The sequence below is a fragment of the Neomonachus schauinslandi genome, chromosome 4 (assembly GCF_002201575.2).
Source record: "Neomonachus schauinslandi chromosome 4, ASM220157v2, whole genome shotgun sequence".
In the NCBI taxonomy this organism is placed as follows: domain Eukaryota; kingdom Metazoa; phylum Chordata; class Mammalia; order Carnivora; family Phocidae; genus Neomonachus; species Neomonachus schauinslandi.
The window spans coordinates 176,682,331-176,704,135 of record NC_058406.1 but is presented as its reverse complement, the minus strand read 5'-3'; the positions used below and the strand labels follow the sequence as shown (position 1 = coordinate 176,704,135).

Genomic DNA, 21,805 nt, shown 5'->3' with positions numbered 1-21,805 from the left:
TGTTTGCTCTCCAGTGGCTTCAAGTGGTTGTTTTTTATGTTTTGTCCATCATTCGTATTCGTTATAAACAGGAACATTAGTATGGTACAGGTTACTCTGTCAAATTACCAACTGCAGATCCTTAATTATAAAAATTATATATGAGTAATTCGTTTATTAAGATATAAGGGATTGACAAAACACTCTTGACTCACAGGTATTTTAGCATAGTTGGACTTTATGACAGTATATTAAAGTGACTTGAAGAGAGATATGTCTTCAGCTCAGGTTTTGGATCACAAATACCTGAATACAGAAAAGAGGCACTTTGTTCAGTCAAAACTATTTACAAAGTACAGGAGAGGTGCATGGGTAATTAAATGATAGGATAAGCAGTCCTTTGCGTTCTTGAACTTATGGTTTATTGTAAACTAAGTATATTTACCTTATAGTCATACTTTGAAGTTAAGTTTTAAAGTCTGCATGTTTGGGAGGGGTGCCTGAGTGGCTCAGTTGGTTAAGCGTCCCAACTCTTGATCTCAGCTCAGGTCTTGACCTCCAGGTTGTGAGTTCAAGCTTCATGCTGGGCATGGAGCCTCCTTTAAAAAAAACCCCAGAAACCTTTGGGCTCTCAGCTCAGCGGGAAGTCTGCTTGAGATTCTCTTTCTCCCTCTACCCTTCCCCCCCATACACGTGCTCGAGTGCTTGCTCTCTAAAATAAATAAATAAATCTTTAAAAAAATAAAAAATGAAGTCTCCACATATGGGAAGTAACCCATGGAGTCAAAATAACCATTGAAAATCCTTGTATGTCTAATAAAGCCACTTGAAATTATAACTCATTTGGTATTTTTTAAAGTATTGGCATTCCTTTAGGAGCCATGGTATTTAAAACACATACACACATACATACACATACACAGTCTTTCAGGCGGTCACCCTTAGCTCAGGGAGAAGCTTCCCCTGTGAACAGGTGAGGAAAGGGCAGATGGTACCATCCCTCCTGCTCCCAGACACATACTCATTATTGAGTGATGGGAGGGCCCAGGGCTATTTACACTGTTTTTGCTCTCTCTTTCCCTTGTTCTTCCAAATTTACTGAGTCTCACAAATTAAAAGCACAGATGTGTGATACCCTCCTTGACAATTACAGCCAAGGTTCTGCGGCCAGCCTCTATCTTTCTGCCTCTTAGTCCAAGTCACATTTTGACCATGTTCTTAGATGGTTTATGTCTCATCAGACTAGGGTTGTGTTTTCCTGTATAATGACATGGCAGTTAAACTGTAGCGAAAAGTCTGGAGGAATGCCAGGGTCTCCAGTTTTATTTCTGTGTATGGTATTCTCCCTAGGTTTGCTTAAATTCTCCCTCTCTCACACATGCTCCCCTGACCATGTGGAGTGTCCCCTGTGAGACAAACCCACCACGGCTCTTTTCAAAGAAGGCCCCGTCTTAAGGTAACCATGCTCTGGGATAACCTCTACAAAGCGGTCATGCATGTGTTGAATTCCATTTGCGGTTTGGATGAGGACATGAATTTTAAAGTGTCTATCTCTAGGACTGGAAGTACCCTCCAGCTGACTCTTTAGCCAGGAAGATAACTACTTATTGATTTTTCTGACGCCCTGCTTATGTATGGAAATCACGCAAGTTGTTATTGATTCTGAAGTGTTTTTCATAAATCATCAATGATGTAAGACAGAGTGATTGGGGGTTGATGGAGGATGACTATGCATGGCCAGTCTGTCACCTGCGCACACAGACAACAGGATATTCTCGGATCTTCCGTGTCTCTGATAACCTGTCAAACTTCTACTTTTTCTTTATAGAGAAGTGCAGGGGGCTTGCACTCTGGAACACCTGGGGCTGGTTTTTTTTTTTTTCTTTTAATGGCATTTTCTATTTGTTTTTCTCACTGTAATTATATTAACATGTTTGCACTAGAAAATTCAGATAAAAGAAGAAAATGCTAATCAGCCACATTTCGTTCTTAAACTCTTTTTCATCGTGTGGATTCTGAATCACACACGGCACACTTGAGGGGGCACCAGGCACATTTGTGTGCTCTGCCGTCCTTGTTCTCTTACTTGTCTGCACTCAGGGCGATGCCTTTTCCAGGAGCCCTGGGGTGGAGACGCCTGTATTGCTGTACTGTTTGGGGGTGGTCTTTGCTGCCTGCACAGTGAGGAGTGGGGGAGGCCTTCTGAAAGAGCACTGGGATGTGATCTCGGCTCTGGCTCCGAGCAGCTGAGTGTTCCTTAGCAAGTCCTTTCATTTCTCGAGACCTCAGTTTTCTTCTCTATGAAAAAGAGAAGATGATCCCTACCTTATCTATTGATGAAATAGTGGTTATGAAATGAGACCAAGATTCTTTTGCAGTCTGCAAGGCATGATGTATGCCCCAAGGTGGGCCTCATAGGGTCCAACAAAGAATGCCTTTCTCAGGGGCGTCTGGGTGGCTCAGTTGGTTGAGCATCCGACTCTTGATTTTGGCTCAGGTCATGATCTCAGGGTCTTGAGATGGAGCCCCACATCGGGCTCCACGCTCAGTGCGGAGCCAGCTTATCCTTCTCCCTCTGCTGCTTCCCCTGCTGACACTCCCTCTCTCTCTCAAATAAATGAGTCTTTAAAAACAAAAAAAAGGTATTTCTCCAGCCACCAAACCCAGAGAGGCCTGCTTGCACGTTTTGATCTCTTTTCCACACATAGGCTGTTGCCCTCCCTCAGACTCTCTGGACTCTGCACCTATCGAGGGCAAGAAGCTTTGTCTTTAGTTTCAGCTGACATTTCTCTCTGATCCTTAACATTCTGCGGTCGTCGATCCCTTTGTAATTGGAGAACAACAGACCTTCTCCAAATTAATAAAAAACTTGCAGGGCAGAATTTTTCAGGTAATTTTAGGAGTTTTTAGAAGCTCTGAAATTGAGGTCAGAACCATTGATTGATACAAATAGTACATTATATGTAGAATATGCATATAACATATATAATAGTAATACATAAATAAATGGTTAAAAAAATAAATATTGGAAATGTATGCTCTAAAATGTTTTACCAACAGGTATAGTTGATCAAAAATAGTCTGGAGAGCACTAGTCTAGAGATACCTACACGGTCCGGTCCTAGCCTAGCCTACCTCATTTACCAGGACAAGAACCCAGTGAACTTTCAGTTAATCTCGAATTATTTAACACGTAACCACGACCTGAGCTGAAGGCAGACACTTAACAACTGAGCCACCCAGGCGCCCTATTTAACACGTAATTTTTAAACCAAGAACCTGAAGCTCGGAAGGACTAAGGTTGCATACCTAATGACCTACCTAACCTTTCTATACCAGGGTAGGTGCTTAATGAAAGTTTGTGAATTAATCATGAAATGTGGGGCCATATTTTTAAATTACACCTATTTACAAAAAAGCTCAGCCCCTTCGAATGGTGGGCAGTCAACTGTAGAAGGCTGGAATAGAAGAGGAATGGTTGTCTCCTTCCTAGCTTTTCTTCGGGGGCAGATCTCAAAGCATGAACATTACCCAGAGAGCTGTGAGCAAACCCAAGTGTGATGTGGATTTTATCTGGCAGTTAGGAGGCCTGCCTGAGGGAGCCAGAAGAGAGGGCTTTTTAAATGCTGAGTAATAGCCTTGTGGAACTCTGCGGGCATCTTGTCTTGGGGTTCTGCTAGTTAATGGATTTGTCAGTTGTTGCGGAAATGGGAGTCTGCATGCTGAGTTTCCAGATAACACCCTTGGGGCTGGAGCAGATTCTTGCAGAGGCTTGGCTAGAATTTCGAAAGAACAAATCCAAATTCAAAATGACCTTGAAAAATCAGAGGAATGAGTCATCCCGAGTGGCATGGAGAAAGGCAATTTAAAAAAAATGTGCACAAGCCTTTCTGCCTTTAAGGATGTTCTTTTAATCTTTAACAAGTTTGTACTGAGTGGTGGTGGGAACAGATGAGGAAACAGAGGCCCAGGGAAGTGAAATAACTTGCTCATAACCGAGGGACAAGCAGACTCCCCACTGAGCAGGGAGCCAATGTGGCTGGATCCCAGGACCCTGAGATCATGACCTGAGCCAAAGGCAGATGCTTAACCTACTGAGCCCCCCAGGTGCCCCAACTCTTCATTCTTCAGGGTGTTGCTCAGGTCACCTCTCTTGGCTGCATCCAAGTTTTGTCCATGTATTCCTTTACTTACCAGATACTACGTGGGTGCCTCAAGACACTGTATTAAATAAGGAATATATTTTCATGCAGAAGAAAGAAAATAAAATGCATTGCTGATGGATAAAGTATTTAAATACTCAAAAGAGAATAAAACTAAACCAAATAGAAGGCTCAGGAACTTTCTTTAACATTAGAACCCTTCCTCATGCTATATAAAGAGATATATTAGGTTGAATTAAAGCTTTCTTTGTTTTTTTAAAAAAATACTAAATACTAGAAGATTTGGGAACCTAAGCAAGGTAGGAATCCCAAAAGTTTTTGGGTAAAGATTGGTATGTTTGACGACATGAAATGTAAAAAGTTCGGTGTGGCAAAGAACACCATAAACTAAGTGAGGAGACAAATGGGAGAAAATGTTTGCAGCACGTATTACAACAGATTGTTGTCCCTTCTGCAGAAAGTCTCCCTACAGATTGACAGGGAGAAGACAAGGATGGAAAACAACAGGCAGGAAAGGAAATGTGAATGGACAATAAAATACAGCAAGATAACTCGGGCTTACTATACAGTCCAGTTTTTCACGTCCCTGTGGCGAGAATTAAGAAGAACAGTAACATCTATGTGCTAGCGAGGCTTTAGGGAAATATAGTCTTCTGTTTGTACTGCTGTTGGGTCTGTGCATTGCTACCACCAGCCTCTTTGGAAACATAGCAGTAGTAATTAAAATTTGAAGTATGCACCCTACCCCCCAACAATTCTACTTTTGTGAATATATCTTTTCAGAGATAAAGTGACAGCATGTAAGAACTTATGGATAGAAATACTTATTGCAGCATTGTTTTTTGGTAGCAAACACTGTGGGAGTCTCTCAGGGAGATAGTTCTCCAAATCATGGTGGAGTTTACTATGGAATATAATCACAGTTAAAATAATGAATTAGAGTTAATTACATTCAGTTTCTTGATCCCTATTCAGTAGGGAAAAAGCAAGCCACGGAGTCTTGTATTTAATATCGCATTTGTGGGGCATCTGGGTGGCTCAGTTAATCATCTGCCTTCAGCTCAGTCATGATCTCTGGGGTCCTGGGATCGAACCCCGCATCGGGCTCTCTGCTCTGGGGAGCCTGCTTCTCCCTCTCCCTCTTCCCCTCACCCCCCCCCGCCCCCCCCCCCCCCATGCACACTCGCACGCGCGCTCTCTCTCTCTCTCTCAAATAAAATCCTTAAAAAAAATCCCATTTGGTTTTTTAAAAGTGAGAAAAGGGGAGAAGACCCCTTATTGTATGTATGTATGTATTTTTTAAGCATAGAGAAAGCTTTGCTGAGATTATTAACGCCCCACATCATTAACTTTGCTTATTTCAATTAAGGTATTGGAGAAAGGGAAAGGAAACTATCATTTTTATGAATTATTTTTGTAATTTTAAAAACAAATGGAATTAAAAATTGTAAAGGGTGATTAGTGCTTCAAAGTATGTATAGGATAGTATAAAAGAATTTATCCCTTTGCCCTCTGTGCCAGCACTATAATTTATGACACATATTACATGGCTTTATTGCTACGTTATAGCTCATTGTATTTTATATGCCTGGCACGTGGCCGATACTCAGTATTTTCCGAAGGAAGGAAAAAGGACTTGTTCCAGGAGACTTTACTACGTGCGTTGAGCATTTGGCTTTGCACTGTGTGCCAGGGCCAGTGCTGGGGACCAGGTGAACAACAGATTAGGTAATGCTGGGAACTCGGACATTGCAGGAGGCTGTGGACGGAGTGAATGACAGCCTTGCCTGGCAGGTTACACTTACCTTTGATCTTGAAAGAGGCAGGTTGAGGCCTGGAACTGTGACGGAGCCAGGCGGACTGGAGGACCTGAGGTGGGTTGTGTGGCCCTTGCGCAGCGATCCTGTACCCAGGCTGTGCTCCAGGAGAGCTCTCTGAGCTGGGGAGGCTGAAATGATAAACACAGTTGCGCGGGACTCTTGACACAGAAGATAACTTACATAAAGACACAGAGAGAGAAGCTAGGCCCTCAGGAAGGAAAGTATGGGAAGTTAAGGAAGTGAGACTCACTGCGGGGTGAGGGATGGTTCCTCCCCTATCATAAACACCCACCGTAGGCCCGACGCTGGAGGAAGCGCACTATAGGCTTTTCCCATCCTGTTCACATAGTAACCCTATCAAGAAGCATTACTGCAGTTAGGAGAGCAGAGTCCGAGATGATGATACGGTTTGTCTTAGATCCACAGCTGGTAAGTGGAAGACCTGGGATTTGATCCACAGTCGTATGTATCCTAGAACCCTCCAAGAAATACCATGATGTTTGGATTATACCTGAATGTCCATTAACATCAGAACTTCAGCTCTCCATCTCAGGGTGAATGAAAGTAATAAAGATCTTTTTAGAGGCTTACCATGCACTTTATAGATTATACATCTGTCACATTTCACATACGAAAACCAAGACCAGGGACACCTGGTGGCTCAGTCGGTTAAGCATCTGCCTTCAGCTCAGACCATGATCCTGGGATCCTGGGATTAAGTCCCACATCGGGCTCCTTGCTCAGCGGGGAGCCTGCTTCTCTCTCTGCCCGCCGCTCCCCCTGCTTGTGCTCTCTCTCGCTCTCTCTGACAAATAAAATCTTTAAAAAAAAGAAAGAAAGAAAGACCCAGAAAAGTGCCTTTTCCAAGGTCACAGATGGCCAGTGTGGACCAGAGGGAGTTTCAAACCCAGGTCTCCGTGCCACTTAGGCCCATGTCCCTTCATCATATGATGCCTCAGTAAACATTAGGTGGTGCTTGGTCAGGGTTGGGGAGCTCTTGAGGATGGATTTATTATTAATGCTTTCAAGGCTTTTCCTCATTAAATAGAAATAATCCTTCATGGTTTTATAATGTTCTCTGCTCCTGCGGCTACTGTTTTCCCAAAAGAGCTTTCATATTAATTATGACATCTTTACCTCTTAGCATTCAACCTCAAGGAGTAGGCTGGGTGTAGGTATTATTAGACCTGTTTTATAGATGAATTTAGGCCCCTGAGAGCCTTAGTCACCTGACCAGAGTCACATGATAGAGGCTAGAGCTAAGACCTAGATTTTCAGGTCCCTCGATCACTTGCCGTCTGGCTTAAAAATAGCAGACTTCTAGGGGTTCCCGCACTTAACCAAGCGTAAGGGGGAAGAATACGGGCTGTATAGTGCCTGTCGTCAGCACTTAGCTAGGTGACCTTGGGCGGCCTGCTCCACCCCCTAAACCAGTCCCTGCATCTGGAAAATGGGGAGAAGAATAGCACACCATCCTGAGCATCAAATGAGGTAGTGCAGGGCAAAAGCACAGTTCCCGGCCCATTAAGTAATCAAAAATGTAACTGCAATTAATTTTTCTTGTAATTAGTTATTAACAATTTATTACCACTGTTATAATTATTATGTCATTGTCATTATTGAGGAACAGGAGGTCTGCCTTAGTCCGCTTTGTTTCTTAGTGTTTATCATATAGTAAACCCCAAATGGGTGTTTGTGGCATGTGTCATGGCATCCTTTACAGTGTTTGCTGGGTCTGTCCATGGAAAAGGATGGGTTTGGAATCACATGAGGCTGGGTTCCAGTGCGGATTCACCAGCGATTTTCACTTCTTATCTATTAAACATTGCCCTGAAGGACTTTTAGGATATTCAGTGTGATGTATCCCACTACACAGTCGGTGCCAAATAAGGAGCAGCCGTGATTACAGCGACAGAGAATCAACGGTTGGGTTCATAGGCCAGTTGGGAAGTTTTGTGAAAGTTTCCCGGTTTGATAAGGCCTAGCACAGGGTGAGAATTGGGCAAACATCCGTCAGAGAAAGGCCTGTTTACTATTTGCTGTGGTTCTGAAAATTCTGAGTAGGGCCTCATTGGAGGAATATGCAAGACATTTTTAAAGAACATTGTTTTGTTGTAAGATTTTTATTTGAGAGAGAGAGAGCATGAGAGAGAGAGCACGAGCAGGGGCGAGGAGGGGTAAAAGGAGAGAGAGAAGCAGACTCTTCGCGGAGCAGGGAGCCCGATGTGGACTCGATCCCAGGACCTTGGGATCGTGACCTGAGCCAAAGGTAAACGCTTTACTGACTGAGCCACCCAAGTGCCCCATTTTTAAAGAATATTATTTAAAAAATATATATATATATTGAATTTTAATGTATTCTCAGGGCACATGTTACTACCAGCCCCTCGGAACGTATACTCTTAGGGCTGTCCCTGTCTTCGGAGTATTGCTGGAAGCCTCTGCCCCTGGCGTGAGGATGCCAGGCTGACTCCACCGCAGTGGCCTCTGATGGGCAGCCTGCTGCTGTCATCGCTGTTGTCCTTGTCATAAACATTTACTCAGTTTATCGTGCACCATGCACTTGGCATGCAGTAAATTAATCTCCATAATACCTCTGTGAGGTAAATACCATTGTTATGTCCATTTTACAGCTGGGGAAGATGAGGCTTAGGAAGGTAAGTTACTTGACCAGAACACCACACAGGTTTAGTGATAGGCCTGGGATTTGATCCCAGATCTTTCTGACTTTGGGATGTGGGAGAGAGTCCCCAGCTCTGAGATCTTAAAAAAGCCTAAGAGTAAAATCCCTTATTTAGGAGCGGTGTGACCTCGGACAGGTTTTTGCATCTAAATAATGAGGATGAGGGGCGCCTGGGTGGCTTAGTTGTTAGTGTCTGCCTTTGGCTCAGGTCATGGTCCCAGGGTCCTGGGATCGAGCCCGCATCGGGCTCCCTGCTCAGCGGGAAGCCTGCTTCTCCCTCTCCCACTCCCCCTGCTTGCGTTCCCTCTCTCGCTGTGTCTGTCAAATAAATAAATAAATAATCTTAAAAAAAAATTAAATAATGAGGATGATAACAGTACTTACCTTCCAGTCCTGTTAATAAGAGTGAATGAAGCAATGGACGTGAAGTGCTTAGTGCAGTGACTGGTGTACCCTGGGTACTCGACAAGCCAGCTGTTATCACTATCATTATTGAAATAGTAAATCACTGCTTTGGTATTGCTGTGGGGCTTAAATGTTGAAATGTATATAAAGGCCCTTTCAAGCTGCATGGAACATCTTAGGTGATTAGTATACGTTAGTCATCACCCCAAAGAAATGCCAGCAGTTGAAATCCTAAATGGCCCTTTCTGGTTCAGCTGGTAAAACTATATTATTTTGTCCTTTTTTCAGAACTGAAAGGAATTACCTAGCTCTTGGAATCGTCTTACATTCTGCAACAATACCATGAATGCCAGAAATTCCCTACAGATATTCAAAAAGCATGAATCTCCATAATGGCTGGGTCAGATTTCTCTTTCCTTGTTCTTTTCTTTTATCCAGTCTCCATCCTCAGCTGCTTTCCCCAGCGCCCACTTTACCAACTTCCCAAAAGTCTGCCAGCACTTAGGTAGACCGAGGATCCTAAAACAGAGCTTATTCTGTTCTCTGAAAGGTCCTGATCAGGCCATTTTCTGCCTCATCGGCCCTCCTATTCAGTTACACCTGTATCTGTGACAGTGTTCCCCACCAAAGCCCTGTATTTCTCTCTTCTTCCCTAAACCCCTGAATTTACCTTTGGTTTATCTGCTTGCTGCACTCCTCCCTCAGCCTCTGCCCTTGTTCTGTCCTCCACCAGAACCCTGTCTCTGCCTTCTCCCTCTGCACCTGCCGAAAACCGGCTTGGTAAGCCCTTCACTCCGTACAAAGGGATGCATGCGTTTACAGAATTTCGCTAGTGAATTGTCACTGTTAGGTTTGTTATATATGTTAAAAAAAAAAAAAAAAACTTAAAAAACATGAGATATACGTTCCTGTGCTGTTTGATTTTAAATACGTCTCCCTGATTTATAACAATCCCGGCTCTAGCGGTAATAGTGACTGATCTTTTTGGAGGCAGGTGCTACGTGCCAGGTACTGTTCTAAAAGCACCTTACAGTTAATCCCCATAATCTCTGCCCTCAGCAGGATTATTAGTACTGTCCCCGGGTACACCTCACTACACTATGATTTTTAAGATGTATCTGTACTGGGAAATTTCACACATACATACATATGTTCGATTAACATACACGCACATACGTATGCACATAAATTTATGTGTTGACCGTATGGTTGTTCTTTTATGGAATTAGCAGAACATACAGGACCCATGACCTTACCTGTACTTCCTTACCAGTCTCCCCTTCCACCTCTCTCACGTCACATTTGATGTTCCACCTTCCCATTAAGCCTCATTCTTCCTTGCAGGGTTCTGGTGAGGGTTAAATGTGATACTGTAAAAAGCATTTGGGCCCAAGAAGGTTCTCGACAAATGCCAGTTCTCCCTTCCTGAGGCCTGTCTCTGCCTGAGCCAAGTCTGTCTTGTTTTTTGAGTAGTCCGTCGTCTCTGATAGACAAGAGCTTCTCATAATTCTTTCTAAACCCTGCATGCCAGTCCAAACTCAGGAGAGTGGTTTTGTCTAGGGAGGGAGGGAAGAGATCGGAATTGGGGGAGAGAGGAAGCATTCTGTGGCACTTTATTTCTTAAACTGGTTGGTGGGTACATGAGTGTTCTGTTAATCTGAAGATTATGATATATGTCTTCTGAAATATTTTCTAATTCTGAGCAAACAAACAAAAATCCTCTATGCTTGTGTTTTACTAGAGACACTTCTTTGAACGCAGTTGAACAGGCAGCTGAATTGCCTTTTTGCTGGCCTCCAAAAGCAGAAGAGGGTGTCGGGTCTGATGGGATTCTCTGGGGTGAGGTGAGGCTGTTTGGCCTCAGACAAAAGGTATCAGGGGTAACTCCAGTTTATGAGGAGACCAGACACGTGCATCCTGTCTGTCGAGCTGATGTGGCCTTTCTTTTGTGTGTTTCTGAGCCGCTTCCCTCCGTTACTTGGGCACTAACCAGAGCTGCATTTTATCTTTTTTAATATCTCAGGCTGAAATGCTGACATCCACTGTAGGCATCATGAATTTTTGATGCGGTGATGATTGGAAGGCTGCTGGGCCTCACTTCATTTCGCTGGAGTGCTGTGACACGTTTCCTTCGGTGCATTGACTTCCTTCTTGGGCCGCACCCCCATGCGGACTCACGGTTGGTTCCGTGAGGGCCCCTGGCTGCCGGGCAGTCATTGAGAGTGTATTTGAGAATGCAGTACTTTAGATTTTCCTCTCAATTATTCAGCAATCTAGGAGGTTTAAGAAGGGAATGCTTCTGAAATTCCTGAAAAGGAAATCAACAAATCGAAGTCAACAGATATTTATGGAGCCCTCACTCCTTAAGCGCCGCTCATGGAAAAACAACAAACACAGTGGTATTAGTTGGGTAGGGACGCGGAGATGAGCTAGAGGTAATCCCTGCCTCTCGTGGTCTGGTGGCAAGGAAAGATCTGAACTTAAACAAATATGATGTGATGTGATGGAAAATACTGCAAAATAGGTGCAGAGAATTATAGGCAAGGAAGGATGATTGCCAACTAAGGGAAGGCTTTCTAAAGAGGTATTGAAGGAAGCCTTTAGAGAGATGATTTTGCTAGACATGATATTGTTAGGTATTCACCGTTCATTTATTCGTTCAGTAAATATTATGCCTCTCCTGCGGGCCTGCATACAAATCCGTGCCTCCCTGTCCTCCACCACAATGGAAGAGAGAAGTGGGGAGTCCATGTATCTGAAATGCCTCCCTGAGGAAGTGGTGTACCTTGGCTCCAATCATACTTCCTTGCTCGTGTGTATCACGTTCCATACCTGCTTCCCTTAAGGGTGTAGAGATGTGCGGTGCTGCCTCCCAGAGCCTGCAAGGATGGGGCACCTGGGTTTCTGTTATAAGTGCTAACATCTGATAGAAGAGTCACAGATCTGATGCACAATTTAAAAGAATCACACTAGATGCTGTCTTGACAGTAGACTGTAGGTGAGCAAGAACTGCAATAAAGAGACTTTTGTAAGAAGCTTTTGCAGTGGTCAAGGTAAGAAATGATGTTAGATAGGGTTGATCCCCATGAGGGTAGTGAGAACTTGTCAGATTTTAGTTGCATTTTCAAGGTAAAGGCAATAAATAGGATTTGCCAACGGGCTGCATCTGGGATATGAGAAAAATCAGTATGACTTTGATGGGTTTCAGCCTGAATGACTACAAGAATGTATTTGCCATTAGCTGACCAAGATACAAGGGTCTGCAGAAAAAGAGGGTTGGGGGCAGAACATTAAGGGTTTGCTTTTAGCATGTTGAGATGAGAGTTATTGGGCATCCCAGTGGAGATATTGAATAGCAGTTGATATAGAAGTCTGTATTTCAGGGGGGGTCTGGGCCGGGGCTATCAGTTTGGGAGTTGTCAGCTGATAGAAGCTATCCAAAACCACAGACTAGGTGAGATGCAGAGAGTGAGCATTCATAGAGAAGAAGAAAGGCCCTGGGCTCTCCAACATGAGGAGGTCAGGGAGATGGAGATCCAGCAAAGACATTGGAAAGGAGCAGACATGAGATAGGACAGTCAAGAGAGTATGGTATCCTGGAAGTCAAGTAGAGAAAGTGTTTCAGGGAGGTGGGAGCTGTTATTTATGGAATACTCACTCTTTTGAGAAACTTTGGATACTTTATATCAGCTCATCAGCACCCCAATCATGTCAGATAGTATTAGTCTCATTTTACAGATTGGAAAACCAAAGCTCAGAGTGAGGAAATTTATTAATGCCTCTGATGGGCCATAAAAGTTAAAAAACTGGTAAGTTAGCAAGCTTATAGGTGGTGAACTTCAAACATAAATCCGTCTGATCCATGCCGCACAATTTGCACCGAGAGATTGTATGTGAAAAAAAAAAATTTAAAACGCTGTTCCTCAGACCTGAGGCTTAGAATTAAAGGAAATTAAGTTGAGTTGCAGAGAAAGAAACATGTTAGAACCCATGGATTCTTCTTTTGCATTTCAAGATAGATTTTTTATTTTTAAGATTTTATTTATTTATTTGAGAGAGAGAATGCGTGTGTGAGTGGGGGAGAGGGGTAGAGGGAGAAGGAGAAGCAGGCTCCCCACTGAGCAGGGAGCCCAGCTCGGGGCTCGATCCCAGGACCCTGAGATCATGACCTGAGCCGAAGGCAGACACTTAACCAAATGAGCCACCCAGGCGCCCCAAGGTTGATTTTCTAAAGAGAATTTTCTCCTTGTTCCCTGATCATCATAGTTTCTTAATGGAAACACAGTGTGCTTTAAAATGTGATGATAATTTGACCCCTCACCTGTGGTGTCCATGGATTAACTGGGATGTAGGTGAACTGAACACTATAGAAGAACGGGAAATCTCCTTTAATAGAGTGGGTGAAGACATTCAGTGCCCCGTTGACCACCTCTGGACATGTTCAATGAATAATTGATGCAGTTTCTCTTTGCTTTCCTTTTAAGAGTTTCTAGTGATCAATCAGGGTTCAAAATAACTCGTCATTGTGGCAAATGATAGCTCAGACTCCTCTCTCTTTTTTAGATCACGTACAAAATGAAGAAAACTATGCACAAGTTCTTGACAAGTTTGGAAGTAATTTTTTAAGTCGAGACAACCCAGATCTTGGCACCGCTTTTGTCAAGTTTTCTACTCTTACAAAGGAACTGTCCACGCTGCTGAAAAATCTGGTAAGCCATGGCATAAGGGATTTTTTTTTTTTTTTAATTTACAGCCTGACCGAAGTGCAATAAGAAGATATAGAGAACAATCTAATAATCTCCCCAACCCCCGGTCCTGGGGTGAAAAAATTTAAAAAAAAAATTTAAAAGTCTCAGGTATGGAGTCACATATATATATTAAAAATAAAAAATACCATTGTAAAATTCCTAGATCCAGCTCATAGCAGGGGTTAGATTTCTTGAATCAGAGAAACTGGTTAATCTGAATTCTCTTGCACATTCTGCCGCTACTTCAGTTTGGGTTTTGTTTCAGATAGCTTTTAGCAACTGTTGCTTTTTAATTAGTTGAAAGAGTGATGATGATTTCTGTGTCAAACATACTCTGGAAGTATACACTGCAAGTGTTACACCTCACTTGTATGAAGACGAGCACGCGTCTTGGTCCCTGCTTTACAGATAACGAACCTTCCCAGTTCCTCATATCCTTTTAACCCCCTACCGAGAAAAAGATTTTGAGATCGGGGGAATCCATGGTTACAGAAGGTGATGACAAGAAGAATCCCTAAAAATCTGGGACAGGAGAGGTGCTGACCCTAGGAGGCAGACACAGAGTTGAGGGTGGGGCAGTCTCTGCGGTGGGCACTGGTGTCTGGATTCCCGCCCTCACACCCTGTTGGCACTGAGAAGGTTCATTCTGGGTAGTGCTGCCACCCACACTTTCTTATGCATTGAATTAAGCAAGTCTCTCTTCTCCAAAGTCCCAAGAGATAGAGGTACAGGAAGGTTGAATGGTGCCAGAGGAAAACTATATCATACTTTTCCTCGTCTCTTTCCTGAGGAACAGGAGCTGGTTCTTCCTCTCCCCCAGGCTCTCAGGATGACACCTTTGCCTCCTTTAAGAACTCAAGCTCAAGATGTCTTGACCTGGGTCAGTTTCTGTTAGATAGGCTTCTCTGGCCTTATAGGAGAATCTTGTCACAGATCTGTTTGATACAGATGCTTACCTTACAGATGGGTACACAGTATTGGAAAAATGAAGATGGTCTTTCTGTAGTGTATTAACCTGGATATTTGACCAGTCAGAATATCCTCTTTTTTTTTCCTGTCGTACTAGATAAATACATGCACATGTCTGTCTTCCTCACAGCTTAATTCTAATTTGTGGTTTAATGCCATCAAATTAGTCTCACATAGTGACAGCTAATCGTAAAACAAAGGTTGAGAATGGAAATATGTCTTATTTTCAAAAACTTCAGAAAGGGTAATTTTGAACTTAGGACCAACATGTTCCTACACTTTGGGGTTTATTTGACAAATCCATGGTATCTCCATAAATCTTGGGAGTCGTTAAATCTCTTATATTCAGAAGAGGGCCCTCATTTCTCCTTCCTCTGGGTACTGCCTGTCTTTCTGCTGATGGCATTGCTCAAAGGCTATGTGGTGGGAAGAAAGGAAGTGAAACAGGACTCCGACTATTCACTTGGGTAATAACTGGTAACAGACTTGCACAGGGAGGAAGTTCTGTTTTCCCCCGAGCTAGGTGTTTTCACAGGGATATCTTGCTAACCTTTAGTTTCCGGGACGCCAGATGTATTTGGCTTTAGTTGAGATTCATCACTTGCACGTTTCCTGGACCAATCCATTCCTACACTCCCCTCCACTGTGGGTCCCTGCGCACAGTGCATGTCGGCCCCACAAGGCAGCGGTCACTCGGGCATCATTCATCGTCTGTATTTGCTTACCCAGTAATACATTTGCTGACCGCCCTACAGAAACCACTGATACTTATTGAACACTTTGATGAACCTGGCAATGTGCATGTGTAGATTTCTTCTTCAGCATCTTACAACAATCCTGTGGTTATTATACCTTCAATCCAGATGAGAAAGTTGAGGCACATTATTTAACTCGTCCAGGTACATTGTTAGTAAGTAGACATGTGACTGAGTCCACTGTCTCTACTACCCTACTCTGTAATACTGCCTCTGTCATCTGCCTTGGTGGTTCAGTGTTCAAGCTGATAGTGGGGTTAGACCTAGGTGTTAGGAAACACACCTTGATGGTTGTGTTTCCCCAGCGAGAAATGCTGATCTCACTGGTCCCCTAAACTTACTCCAAGCTGCAGGCCCTCTTCTTCCCTGTCTACTCTCCTTTAAGGGTTAGAAGTGTAAGAAAGATCTAATAGAAATTGCTAGAAGGCCCAATTCATTTAATTAAGAAAACAAAAACAAACATGTTTCCCTTTGAAGAGAGTGGTGGCGTTCTGATGAGCGAGCAGGTAGACGCATCTGTTTGTACTCTAGTTGGTTACTAAGGAAACACTCTCCTGATTGAGTAAAAAGCCAGTCCCAGGAGTTTATACAACCTGACAACAGTTTCAACAGCTTGCTGCTTCCCTTTTTATGTTCTGCCAGGAAAGGATAGAGCAGACCCGACAGGCGGATGGGGCCAGGCCTTGGAGCCGAGAGCTCAGAGGAAGGCCCGCCCCCAGGAGGGAGAAGGTTCTGGGCCAGCTCGCAGCACCTCTAGTCCCCAGATAAGGAGCTTGTTGAAGCTTTGAGTATTTCTCAGGAGAACCCCAAAAACCCTATTCTCTTAAGCTAGTGGAGTCTGGAAACATTAAGCAATAATGGTTACAGGTGGAATTTAGGGAGTAAGATAAAAGAAGATACTTTGGCATTTTTAGCTTTTCCAAATTGTATCCTCAATCCAGCCAGCAAATACCAAATGTCTGCTGTGGCACATACTGAAAAATGTCATTTTCTAATTAAGATAGTACATATAATGGAAATATTACTTAAAATAGAGGAAAGGGTGGATTTGGGGGTCAGGTCTAGCTTTCTGCTTTTGACTAACTCTAGAAAGAGAGGAACTTTCATCGTGTTACCTATAAGTCATCCGTATTATGAGTGTATCGTGTTGAGGTACTTCTAAAAGGGTTGGTCCTGAGAAATATGACCTACTAAGTGATGGTGACTGTCTCATCGCCACGTAGATGTTTGTTTTCATTTCCCAGCGGTCAGTGATTGTGGAGGGTTGGATGATCAGCTGGGAGGAGCTGCACAGACGTTGGCGCTAACATCAGACAGGGCTGGGGCTGGCTGTCCTCGCCCAGCTTACGACTGCTAACTGGCCGATGTCTGGGGACTGCAGGGAGGATAGTAGTTGTAACCATTCATGCTGTGAGCCTGTACCAGAGTTGATGGACCAAGTCAGGTTTAAAGTAACTCACCTTTCTTCCTGCTCTTGCCCTCCACATACTAGAAAACAGTTTTTGGAGAAAGTTGTTTGACCTCCTAATGGAGGATGAGGGAGGCTGGGAAGGCTGGGGGTTGGAAGCCGGGTGTCTGTCACACCCGGAAGGCCAGCTCCCCGCAGAGTAGCCTCACTGCGAATGGTTGGACTTCTTCAGTGCTAGTCTCCTTATCTGTCACCTGGTAGCGTGGGACTTGATTGAGATCACAGGATTGAATCACTAAGCACAGTATTTGACATGTGGAATTTGCTTAACAAATACAAGTTTTGATTCTCTTATAATTATAGTTAATTTGTAATTATTATTACATCTTCTCATTTGATCTTTATGGCTACTCCCTGGGTAGAGGCAGGTATGAATAATCCTGTTCCATTTTACGGATGAGTGCACCAAACCTCCAAAATATAATGTGCCTGGGAAATAGTGGATTGGGGGCTTGATTCCAGGTTCCCCATGCACCGTTTCAGCGACACTGCCCCCCAACAGTTACAAAGTAACAGCATTCATTGCCTTTACAGATCGTGGGTGCTTACGGCCCACCTGGCTTGGCTAGAACCTAAATGGGTCGCCATCAACTCCTATTTGTGTTTAGCTTTGAAAACTCTCTTGTCTACTTTTTCTCTTTCATTTCCCTCATCAGTGAGTTATAATAAATCGGAAAAAGAGAGCGTGTTAGCTAATAGCTCACAAACTTGTGGTCTTAGGACCCCAATCTTAAAAATGATCAAGGACACTGAAGAGTTCTTGTGCTTGTTAATGTGGAACATTTCTATTCCTACTTACTGTGTTATAATTTAAAATTGAGAAATTTTAAAGTCTCTTAATTCATTTTGTTGCAATATGCTGTTTGGTTGGACAAAAAGTACAGCCTCATGCAGATCTATATATTGGAACGGAAGAGGAGCACTTGAAGAATTAAGGTGATTCTCAGTATTCTTTGATGCTGTATCAATACTTGACAAGTGTTAGTTTCTTTGTAGTTAATAGCCATGTGAATCTGAAACCATATGTGTGACAGGCTCACTTTATTCATTTTTGAGAAAATGTTTGCCAAATACCCACATCTCACTACCACAGTTAGTCTTTCAAGGGAAAAAAATGGTGTCCCATTAAAAAGCTGATGGACAAGGGGCAGCTGGGTGGCTCAGTCAGTTAAGCATGCTACTCTTGGTTTCAGCTCAGGGTATGATCTCAGGGTCATAAGATCAAGCCCTGCGTTGGGCTCCACACTGAGCATGGAGCCTGCTTGGGATTCTCTCTCTCCCTCTTCCATCCCCCCCCACTTGCACATACACACTCTCTCTCTCTAAAAAAAAAAAAAAGAAAACTGGAGGGAAGCTGACAGACAAAATCAGCTATTTTAGCTTGCAACTCAAAATACTGCGTAAGTGCTTTTTCTCAAGATAACTGTCATATTTTGGTGTGCCTTGAGAGCGGCTAAGATGTACTCGGGTTGATATGTAAACAAATCAGTAATTTTTACTGTTTCATCATGGGCATTTTTATATGAAAATACCCTCCCCCCCCACCCCCCTGCACGAGCATGACCATGAAGAATACAGTGACCTAGGTTGGTGTTGAGCAGGACCCCAGTGGCTTTACCTCCATTACTTTTGTACTGTTCATGCTAATGTCTAAATGGTGGAAAAGTCAGATAAAATCTCAGTATTATTATGAAAGTACTTTTGACCTTGGGACCTCTAGGGGCCCGTGGACCACACCTTGAGGCCCACTGGCGTAAGAAATCACTGGCTGTGATTCCGGCCCCAGCCCTGAGTGGGTTGATAACATGGCCTGACTTAGAAGCATGGATGTCCTCACGGGGAGAATGAGGAAGAATACCTTCCGTGCCCTATGGTTTTGTGAGGATCGTCATAGCACACACATGAGAAACTTTGTAAGCTGCAGAGTCCTTGAGTCACACGCAGCGGGCTGTTACTGTATTAATAGACTCCATTAATATTAATACTGCTGTGGCATTAATAGCCACTGCAGGAGACTTTATGTATTTTTTTTTCTTATTATAAAAAGAACACATGCGTGATGGGGAAAATTTAGAATCCAAAGAGAAAATTGCAGTCTCTCTTTTATATTCTCCCTTCCCAGAAATAACCGTCATTGATATTTGGGGTTTATCTTTCTAGTCCTCTTTTCTGCACCTTTTCTCCCCCCAAGTAGATGAAATCGTATGTTCTAAGCAACTTCGTATTTCACTAGATTTCATTTAGTGTTGGCATTAGAGCATTTGCCCTTCCCCTAGTTGGGACAAATTACAGATTCAGAAGCTTGAGAGGATGTGACTTTCTAAAGAATGTCCTGTGGTGGAGTCATCATCCTTGGCAGTTCAGCCCTTGTCCCCATGGCAGCCTCGTCCTACCCCTGTGGTGAGAGCCCATGCTGGGGACATCCACTTGATGGCAGCCCAGGTACTCAGGCAGGAGGAGGACCCGGGACTTACTGTCCAGTGGGACTACCCACGTACATACAAGAAGGTCTTCTGTCTTTTACTTTCTATGTGCTTTTGACACCTTCAAGTGACAACCACAAGTTCCATAAATGGGTGACTTTCATCAAGATAACATTGCCATTTGTATATTTTTCTGATTAAAGTCCAAGTCATCCAAAATTACAGAGATGGAGAATGGATCAGTGGTTACCAGAGATTGGAGAAGGGGTCAGGGGCGCCTGAGGGAGTTTCTTTGTGTTGATAGAACAGTTCTCTAACTTGATTGTGGTGTGGTTGTACCGATCCATACGTGTGGTAAAATATCACCGAACCATACACAGACATACCAAAAAATGAGTGCATGCAAAACTGGTGAAATTCAAATAAGATCTATAGCCTAGCTGATCATCTTGGGCCAGTGTGGCTTCCAGGTTTTGATAATGTCCTGTGTAAGCTGTTAACTTTGTAAGGTGTTACTCTTGGGGGAAGCTGGTTGAGGACACAAGGGACCTCTCTCTAACATTTTTGCAACTGTTTGTGAGTGTGTAATTTTTCCAAAATAGAAAGTTTACATAAAAGTATAAATCATCAAATTCTGGTCAGGGAGAGAGAGTGGGGGAAAATCTTGAATGATATAGCTATTGTTATATGAAAATTTCAGTGTAAAACAAATGTGCCCAGCAAAACGCAAGCCCTCACTTTTCTGCTGTGCCATCAGATCTGTAATCCCACTTCCTCTGCACTTTGATAGGTTTTCTAAACCAGTCTTTATCCATGTTTTCAGTTGCTCCCTCTAGTTAAAGTCCTTTTTGTGGCCACTGTTCCCTAAACGTGAAGTGATGAGCTCTTTCCCCTCAGAAGCCTGTCTCTTTGTCACGTGTGCCTATGGCTAGGGAATGCTGCCTCTTAGTGGCGAGAAGCCAGAGAAATGTGGACATGATCTATTTTGTAGATGTCTTTAGTATGTGTATGGCCAGGTTTTAAGTGCACAGGCTTTTATGCGAAGTACCTCTCATAGCGTTTGGTTCACAGCATATATTTCGTAGATAATAGCATTTTTTAAAATTATTAGAAATGTTTCTTTACTTGATTTACCAGTCTCTATGAATTGGTCCTTCCTCTAGTGAAAGATGCCTTCATAATCAAAACCAGCTCCAGATGTAACAAATTACTTGTTGAGGGGTGCCTGGGTGGCTCATTTAAGTGTTTGCCTTCGGCTCAGGTCACGATCCCAGAGTCCTGGATGGAGCCTCTCAGCGGGGAGTCTGCTTTCCCCTCTGTCCCTCACCCCCCCCGTCAAATAAATTTTAAAAATCTTAATTAAAAAAAAAATTACTTGTTTCTGGATTATAGACTGTTTCTTGCTTCTGTGCCTTTGTACCTTCCGTTCCTTCTATTTTTATTATCATTTAGTAGTTAACATTAATGATAAAGGCTTTCTTTACAATGCAGCTTCCTTGTTAAAGGAAAAAAGAAGAAGGAAAAGAAAGGATGATCTTTTAGAGTTTTAGTGTTTCAAAGTATTTTTGTTATTCATTTGGTTAAATATATGGAACCAAAATTATGTTCAGTCTTTTTTTATTTTAAGTCATTGCGAAGAAAGCAGTGAAGTTGTGGCTTGCTAAACACTGCTAGGTCTGCTCTCCTGCTAACATCCCATCATTGCCTGTGATCCAGGGAGAGAAATGAAGGAGTCAACAGAGCATTGCATCCACTACTTAATCACCAAACCACAAAATGGGACAGGAAAGGAGTAACTGATGGATTGAAATAGGTTCTCACTGGGTAAGGAAAACTCTTTGAACCATACCCCCAAGACCCCCAGCGTGGGATCAGTTTTAGAAAATACATGTAAAACCTCTTTTCAAAGGAGGTGCCGAGAAGGATTCTGGTTCAGCCGGGACTGTCCACGCTTTCTCTTCCCTGAGCCTTTAGACAGTTCTGTAGCTTGCATAACAGCTTCAGTCCCCTGTAACAGTTAGAGGACAGTTACTGCTTCAGAGCTGTTGAAGCAAAGGAAAAATTTCTCCAGCTGCATAGCATTTCCTGTTTGCAGTCTCTGACTGCAAGGTATGTGGTCCAGTTGAGGATTTATTTTTAATTTTTCTTCTTTTCTTCCCCCTTAAAAGAGAATAGCCAAGAAGCATGCAGGTTGGATCTCCATTTATAGCTGACAAATTATTTCTCAAGTTCTTCTTTGAAATGCTGCAAAATGGGGCCCTGGGTGGCTCAGTTGGTTAAGCGACTGCCTTCAGCTCAGGTCATGATCCTGGAGTCCTGGGATCGAGTCCCGCATCGGGCTCCCTGCTCGGCAGGGAGTCTGCTTCTCCCTCTGACCCTCCTCCCTCTCATG

General features: G+C 43.3%; 1 protein-coding gene across 5 annotated transcripts in view; it reads left to right on the top strand.

The window, feature by feature from the left end:
- The window catches only part of ASAP1 (ArfGAP with SH3 domain, ankyrin repeat and PH domain 1), a 285,399-nt gene that overhangs the window by 134,934 nt on the left and 128,660 nt on the right, over window positions 1-21,805 (top strand). For all 5 annotated transcript variants that reach the window (XM_044914674.1, XM_021688804.1, XM_044914676.1 and 2 more), the window contains one exon: window positions 13,614-13,759. In XM_044914674.1, coding sequence (XP_044770609.1) covers window positions 13,614-13,759 — 146 coding nt within the window. The remainder of the gene's footprint in view (window positions 1-13,613; window positions 13,760-21,805) is intronic.